At 35.8% G+C, this 9,061-nt stretch overlaps 1 protein-coding gene across 1 annotated transcript; it reads right to left on the reverse strand.

Moving 5' to 3' along the window:
* Positions 1 to 698: 698 nt before the first annotated feature.
* Positions 699 to 6,291, reverse strand: LOC113221091 (sex comb on midleg-like protein 2; the record flags this gene model as incomplete). The annotated part of the gene is made up of 2 exons (XM_026450461.1): positions 699 to 819; positions 6,074 to 6,291. Coding segments are annotated over 2 exons (339 nt in total), but the record flags the coding sequence as incomplete, so codon positions are not given.
* Between the last annotated feature and the right edge of the window lie 2,770 nt (positions 6,292 to 9,061).

Raw genomic sequence — 9,061 nt, forward strand, 5'->3', positions numbered from 1 at the left:
TGAGATGACCCCAGTACCTCAGTTGAAAATGCAGAAATCGCCGGTCTTCTGTGTCGCTCGCGCTGGGAGATGGAGACTGAAGCTGTTCCTATTCGGCCATCTTGCTCCGCCGCCCCGTTTTTTTCTTTTAAGTGTTCGTTTATGCCTTGAATATTTTTTAAATTAATAAGAGACCAATCGTTACCCACTACCAAGTTTCAGAGCTTAATGCTGAAAACAACGGGAGCCCAAAAGCAGAGGGTTCAAGCAAGAGAGTTCAGACTAGATGAAGAGAGGACTGCTTGACTGCAGAGGGAACTTTCACAAAATCGGGAGATAATTTTTAAAAGGCATTAAGAAAAGGTTTGAGGTAGCTTTGAAAATACATACAATACAAAAAGACAAATTTTGAAATGAGATAAAGGGAAAACAAGAATAGATTTGACAATAACGTAAATTTCATAAATCTTACTTAAATGGATAAAATACTTTAAGAGTATCTGAATTTTCAAGTGACTCATGTATTTAAAGACTTTTTCCTTAATGTAAAATGGAACAATCAGAATTTAAAAATACTTTAATATGAAAAATGCTAAGATAAATATTTAATATTATCATCTTTTTCCCCTATTATTTTATTTCCAGGACCTCGAAGACACTGAAAATAATACAGGATAAAAGATTAGTAATTCTATACTATTTTTAGAATATGAATTTACCTGTAGACATCACTATTTTACATGGCCCAGGAGCGGCATCTTTATATATCATGCCACGGTCTCTGGTCAGCGATTTTAGAGAAGCTGCAGATGTAGAACATATCACAGGCAAAGGCTTTTCCTGTTAAAAAGAAAGGGAAAAAATACAAGTATAAAATACTCATTAATATATTCTTAGATAAGAAAGTCAGAAAATTATAAATATCATTGGTTTACAAAATTATTAGTTATCAGAAGTCCTCAGGTTGGAAACCCCTGTGTGTGTCATGAACTGCAGAACTTTCCAAACTGAGCTTCTCAGAGGTCCATGAACTGTCCGGGTATGGGAGGAAGAGACCAGATGGCTGGGATTCCCTGTCCTACTCTTGCTCCAACTAATCACACCTTAGCCAAATTAGTTTATTCCGTAAAACTTAACTTTATTTTTTGAGGTTCCCTGTAAGACAAGTTTTTTCACATTGCTAAAGAAAAGTCTGTAAATCTCTAACCCAGAGCAATACATCCAATAGAAAAAAAATCTCAGCAAGGCAGAGGACAGAGTTTATTTTCAGAAAGAAGTTGCTCATCTAGTCTTCGCTGTGTCTAACCCATATTTCTCCATATTACATACAATAATTCTGACAAAATCACAACAGATGGCTTGCTAAAGTCTATACAAAATTATGCCTATCACCTATAAGAACCAATGTCTCCTGAGCATTGTTAAAGTTCACTAGTATTTTGTTTATTTTACATCAACTCTTGGGGTTTTCCAGGAGCTACCTTCAAACATGACTCTCCAATATAAGAGAAGGGACACCTGTGCATAGAAAAGGTAATAACAGAGGACATTTAAAAGGCAGGAGCAAAGGAGTAAAAAACAGAACATTCAATGTTGCTGGAATTTATTTGCTTAAATTAATGACTGTCATTTGGGTTGACAGTAATCTAGTAAATCAATTATTGTTTATTTAACATTGATACAATGTTTTTTATCAATGTTAAAGAAACAAAAAAATGTGACTTTTTTTTTTTTTTGTCTTACTATGTTGCCCTGGCTGAATTTGAGCTCCTGGGCTCAACAGATCCTCCTACCTCTGCCTCCCAAAGTGCCGGGATTACATGGCATGCACCACTGCCTGGACACAATCATGTTATTTTTCAGTACTGAATTATAATTACTGGGTTGATCATGTCATTCTTTCACTATTTTAAAAATCTGAAATCTGAATCCTTTGTCTTGAGACATACCAAGATAGCATGTTTGCATTAACACTGCAAATTCAATAAAGGTACATTTATTTAGAAAATGTGCTCCTGCACTCCTCCCTTAAGGGGAGGAAGAAAATGACAACTTGTATCCAAATATAACATAGACCCCATAAATATATACAAGTATTACATATTCATAATAAAAAGTAAAAAATTTTTTAAATAATTTTTACAAGAGTATAGTAATTGTCCCTACTCCATCCCCATCATCAAATAAACAATGTTTTCAGAGAGCTCTCCAAAATTATCAAATTAGCTTGGAACTGGAAACTAAAGGAATCAAAGGAAACTATTTGGTGTTATCTTATATTTTCACCATTATACCAACTGATCACAAAGACATTTCAGAAGCTGGAAAATACACATATATGTTAATTTTTTAATGCATTTAAAATATTATTTCACTTTAAATTTCACTATTAACTTTTTTCATCTGCTATCATTTATATTAGAACAATCTACTTGATTTTTTTCAGTGTTCGTGACTGTATTTTTGAAATATTTAGCTTTGACTTTTGATTTTTATTTTGTAAATTTTGAGTGTTTTTAAAGAATACCAGTATCAATATATTTTAAAATGTTATATTTTTTTTCCATACAGCAAACATAAGTTGAAACAAAATGGAAATGTTACAGCTACTGATATCAGATGGCTGAACTCAGGAATGTGTAAGATAATACTGCTGGCATTTAATTCAGTCAGCCCCAACAGATCTGAAAAGATTCTATGTCTTTATATTTAGAGTGCATCTCTTGTAGACAGGATATATTTGGGTCTTTAAAAAAAAAAAAAATCCATGTTGATAATCTCTGTCTTTTTAACCAAAAAGGATAATCCACTAACTTTTCATGCAATTACTAGTATGTTTGGATCTGGGTCTACTTTTTTTTTTTTTTTTTGAGATGGAGTCTCCCTCTGTCACCCAGGCTACAGTGCAGTGGCAAAATCTCAGCTCACTGCAACCTCCGCCTCCTGGGTTCAAGCGATTCTCGTGCCTCAGCTTCCTGAGTAGCTGGGATTACAGGCACGTGTGAGCATGCCTAATTTTTGTATATTTAGTAGAAATGGGGTTTTGCCATGTTGGCCAGGCTGGTCTCGAACTCCTGACCTCAGGTGATCCACCAGCCTCAGCCTCCCAAAGTGCTAGAATTACAGGTGTGAGCCACCATGCCTGGCTGGATCTACTATTTTATTGCCTGTTTTTGATTTGTCTCCTCTGTGTTTGGTTCTGTTCCTCGTTTTCCTTTCCTTTTTTTCCCCCCTTTGAGACAAGGTTTCACTCCTGTCACCCAAGCTGGAGTGCAACAGCACTATCTCAGCTCACTGCAACCTCCACCTCCTAGCAATTCTTCTGCTGCCTCAGTTTCCCATGTAGCTGGGGCTACATGCGTGCACCACTGCACCCAGCTATTTTTGTATTTTGTGTAGAGATGGGGTTTTGCCATGTTGCCCAGACTGGTCTCAAACTCCTGGGTTCAAGCATTCTTTCTGCCTTGGCCTCCCAAAGTGCTGGGATTACAGGCATGAGCCACTGTACCCAACCCCTCCTTTCCTTTTGTTAATAGTTTATATTCTTTAGAATATTTTATATTGAATGTATTTGAATATTCAAATATTCCTTAGAATTACATTTTAATTTTCTATTGGCTTTTTAGCTATAATTCTTTGCTTTTTAGCTATAATTCTTTTACAATATGTCCTGGGGATTATAATGTACATCCTTAATTTTCCACAAGCCATATAAAGTTAATATTGTACCACTTCACATAAAATGGTGAAATCTTGCAATGATATAGGATCCATATCCCCCACGTCAGGCCTTTATACTACAATTGTTTCATGTCTGTTTAATATAAACTCTGCAACACTGTATTGTAATTAGTTATAAATAGTCATATTATTATAAGTCATTTGCATTTACCCAAAGATTTACCATCTTCAAAGCAATTCCTTTCTCTTTGAGAAATCAGGTTTCCATCTGGTCCCATTTTCCTTTAGCCTGATGATTTTCCTTTTAGCATTTCCTGCAGTGCTGGTTTGACAGTGATTTATCTTAGTATGCTTTTATCTGAAAATGAAACTGTCTTCACCTTCATTCTTTTTTTTAAGAAATATACCTTTTGTTTCATAGAAAAGAGTAATAAGGAAAAGATTTCCTTCACAATAGCAACAAAAATCATAAAATATGCAGAAATAAATAAGAATAAATGAGAGTATAAATTATATGAAGAAAACTATTGAACTCTACTTAGGAGTCTTTTCTACTTTATTAAGGTATAATTGACAAACAAAAATTATATATATTCTAAGTTCACCTTTATTCTGGAAGAGTATCTTTGATACATGTAGAATTTCGGGTTGACAGGGTTTTTTTTTGTTTCTTTTTTTCTTTTCAGTCCTTTAAAGATGTTCTACTCTCTTCTGGCCTCTATGGCTTTTGATGAGAAATGTCAGCTGTTAATCAAATTTTTGTTTCTCTGCATGTACTTTTTCATTTTTACATTGTTGCCTTTAAGATTTGCTCTGTCTCTGGTTTTCAACAGTTCGTCTCTAATATGCCTCAGCTTAGATGTCTTTGTGCTTATTCTGTTTGCTCTTGGTTGAGTAATTTGTGTCTACATATTTCGATCTTTCATGACATTTGGAAAATTTTGAGACATTATTTCTTCAAATATTTTTTCTGCTCCAGTTTCTCTTTCTTTTCCTTTTGGGACTCCAATTACATGTATTGGACCTCTGATACTATCTAAAAGGTCCCTGGGTCTCTGTTCATTTTCTTTCCCAATCTTAGTCTGAGTTTTTCACCCTGGATAATTTCTATTCTTCTATCTTCCAGTTCATTTACTCTTTCTTCTGTCATCTCTAGTCAATTCTGGTTAATTCTGCCCAGTGAATCTTTTACTTCAGATACTGTATTTTTCAGTTCCTGAGTTTCAATTTGGCTCCTTTTTATCCTTTGCTTCTCCACTAAGATGGTCTTTTTAATCAGTACAATTGTGTGTGTATATGTGTGTATGTGTGCACGTGTGTGTGTGTGTAATTTCATCGAGGACCAGTTGAATAGCCACTTTAAAACTTTTGTTTGGTAGTTCTAATATCTGGGTTATACTTGGGTCTGTCTCAGTTGATTTTCTTTTCTCTTGAAAATATTATTCATTTTACTATGTATTTGGGTAATTTTGAGTTACATTCCAGATGTTACAAAAATTTGTGCAGATTCTAAATTCTGTATTTCTCTGATGATTGTTATTTCTTTTGTTTAGCTACTAATTACCTTGGCTAGACTTGAACTTTAAATTCTGATCTTGGGCCTAATTTCATCCAGCCTCAGTTCAGATCTTTTGCTTTAGCTACACTGGCCTGTGTGTATTAGACAAACATGCTCAGATCAGGGGTTGGTCAGAGACACTGGTAGACAGAATTTGCAGATCCCCTCTCTGGTCCTTTCCCTTCCAAAATCCCTCCATTCCCTTTAACAGCCACAGGTTTCCTGACTTTTCTGTTTTCTGGTTTCCCTAGGACAGATAAATTGTCATTTTTCTACTAATACTCCTGTTGCCTCACATGCTACACAAAGTGTACTTGCTTAAAACCACAACAATGGAAACTCACTTTGTATAACACCCCTTCTCCCAGTCAGTACTTCCCCTGCCACCAGAATCTGTGTGCTTCTATTCACTCTTCAGTGTCTTCAGGTTGTTGCTTTTTCTATTATTTCTAGGTTTTAGAGTTGAGTCCAGCATTATTGAATTCATCACATTGATTCTTCTCTCCCTGCCCCAGTTTATTGAAGTATAATATATGTACAGTAAGATTCACTTCATAATGATTTTTAAAGTATACTGAGTTTCAAATTAACTAGTCTGAACATAAATACACTCATGTATTAATAGTACTTTCATTGTGGTTTTGAAGAAGTAGAACACTATAAAAAGTTTTAAGTTTACCCAAGCAAAGAAATAATAATCTATCGATAGTTATGTGAAGCTTTCAAAAGCCTACATACTCTTAGTACATTCCTAAAGACCCTCATCATACTCTTAGTAAATTCCTAAATTGCATGTTATAAATAATAAGACACTACAAAAACCTATAATACAAATTAGGAGGAGATACAACTAACCTTTTTTCCTGAGTATGGACCTTTTTTCCTTGGTGAGATATTTTTAACAGAACTGCTCCTTTTGGGGACTGCAGTAGGTCCAGGTGGTTTAATTCGACCTGATCTCCTGACCTGCTGTGTTGGTAATATTAGAGTAGTTTTCTGTGGAGACTGCATTGAATGCTGGCTCGCTTCGGAAGGAGAAGACTCTGTTTTTGCTATATTCTTTACAATAGGAACTGAGGAAAAAATATAAAAATTATTAAAGTAAATGACACAAGGTATTGTCTCCTTATGACTCAAAATAAGTTTTACTTGACCTTTAAAACCATTTCAAAGGTCATTCACTGAAAACCACTTAAAACTAAAAGTACTATCTGAAATGAAGTTTTAGGTATCCTAAGATTTCATATTATCAGAAAATAGCTTAATTCTCCAGAAAAAATAAAGAGGCTTTTATCAGAGGAATCAGTAACTTCAACTTAGCGTGGTAAAACTTTCTAGCAACTTACCTATTGGGATCTTCCCATATTTTTATGGGAAGCACAAAAAGGAGTCTCTCCTTCAGAATACACTATCCAATTATGTCATATATAGGAATCATCTCTCACATCAACATAGAAAAACAAAGCAAAGCAATTGCCTAGGGCTCCCACTTCATGTTTCAGAGGGCAGGGGCTCCCTTGCTCTTGACCTTTTTCAGATTTAATGAGGTATAATTGGCAAATAAAAATTATATATTTAAGGTTAATATACATTATATTCTGCCTTCATTTCGTTATGTACCCAGTACTCAGGAGCAAGTATGTACTCAGGGGCAAGTTGTTCAGTTTCCATGTAATTGAGTGGTTTTGATTGAGTTTCTTAATCCTGAGTTCTAGTTTGATCGCACCGTGGTCTGAGAGACAGTTTGCTATAATTTCTGTTCTTTTACATTTGCTGAGGAGTGCTTTACTTCCAACTATGTGGTCAATTTTGGAATAAGTGCAATGTGGTGCTGAGAAGAATGTATATTCTGCTGATTTGGGGTGGAGAGTTCTGTAGCTGTCTATTAGGTCTGCTTGGTGCAGAGCTGAGTTCAAGTCCTGGATATCCTTGTTAACTTTCTGCCTCGTGAATCTGTCTAATGTTGACAGTGGGGTGTTAAAGTCTCCCATTATTATTGTGTGGGAGTCTAAGTCTCTTTGTAGGTCTCTAAGGACTTGCTTCATGAATCTGGGTGATCCTGTATTGGGTGCATATATATTTAGGATAGTTAGCTCTTCTTGTTGAATTGATCCCTTTACCATTATGTAATGGCCTTCTTTGTCTCTTTTGATCTTTGTTTGTTTAAAGTCTGTTTTATCACAGACTAGGATTGCAACCCCTGCTTTTGTTTGTTTTCCATTTGCTTGGTAGATCTTCCTCCATCCCTTTATTTTGAGCCTATGTGTGTCTCTGCACGTGAGATGCGTCTCTTGAATATAGCACACTGATGGGTCTTGACTCTTTATCCAATTTGCCAGTCTCTGCCTTTGAATTGGAGCATTTAGCCCATTTACATTTAAGGTTAATATTGTTATGTGTGAATTTGATCCTGTCATTATGATGTTAGCTGGTTATTTTGCTCGTTAGTTGATGCGGTTTCTTCCTAGCATCGATGGTCTTTACAATTTGGCAAACTGGAACAATTTGAAAACTGGCACAAGACAGGAATGCCCTCTCTCACCACTCCTATTCAACATAGTGTTGGAAGTTCTGGCCAGGGCAATCAGGCAGGAGAAAGAAATAAAAGGTATTAAATTAGGAAAAGAAGTCAAATTGTCCCTGTTTGCAGATGACATGATTGTATGTTTAGAAAACCCCATCGTCTCAGCCCAAAATCTCTTTAAGCTGATAAGCAACTTCAGTAAAGTCTCAGGATACAAAATCAATGTGCAAAAATCACAAGCATTCCTATACACCAATAACAGACAAACAGAGAGCCAAAGCATGAGTGAACTCCCATTCACAATTGCTTCAAAGAGAATAAAATACCTGGGAATCCAACTTACAAGGGATGTGAAGGACCTCTTCAAGGAGAATTACAAACCACTGCTCAACGAAAGAAAAGAGGATACAAACAAATGGAAGAACATTCCATGCTCATGGATAGGAAGAATCAATATTGTGAAAATGGCCATACTACCCAAGGTAATTTATAGATTCAATGCCATCCCCATCAAGCTACCAATGAGTTTCTTCACAGAATTGGAAAAAACTACTTTAAAGTTCATATGGAACCAAAAAAGAGCCCGCATTGCCAAGACAATCCTAAGCCAAAAGAACAAAGCTGGAGGCATCACGCTACCTGACTTCAAACTATACTACAAGGCTACAGCAACCAAAACAGCGTGGCACTGGTACCAAAACAGAGATATAGACCAATGGAACAGAACAGAGCCCTCAGAAATAGTATCACACATCTACAACCATCTGATCTTTGACAAACCTGACAAAAATAAGAAATGGGGAAAGGATTCCCTGTTTAATAAATGGTGCTGGGAAAACTGGCTAGCCATATGTAGAAAGCTGAAACTGGATCCCCTCCTTACACCTTATATAAAAATTAATTCAAGATGGATTAAAGACTTAAATGTCAGACCTAAAACCATAAAATCCCTAGAAAAAAACCTAGGCAATACCATTCAGGACACAGGCATGGGCAATGACTTCATGTCTAAAACACCAAAAGCAACAGCAACAAAAGCCAAAATTAAGAAATGGAATCTAATTAAACTAAAAAGCTTCTGCATAGCAAAAGAAACTACCATCAGAGTGGACAGGCAACCTACAGAATAGGAGAAAATTTTTGCAATCTACCCATCTGACAAAGGGCTAATATCCAGAATCCACAAAGAACTTAAACAAATTTACAAGAAAAAATCAAACAACCCCATCGAAAAGCGGGCGAAGGATATGAACAGACATTTCACAAAAGAAGACATTTATGCCGGGCGCGGTGGCTCAAGCCTGTAATCCCAGCACTTT

This window comes from Piliocolobus tephrosceles, unplaced genomic scaffold, assembly GCF_002776525.5.
Source record: "Piliocolobus tephrosceles isolate RC106 unplaced genomic scaffold, ASM277652v3 unscaffolded_20328, whole genome shotgun sequence".
NCBI classification, from domain to species: Eukaryota; Metazoa; Chordata; class Mammalia; order Primates; family Cercopithecidae; genus Piliocolobus; species Piliocolobus tephrosceles.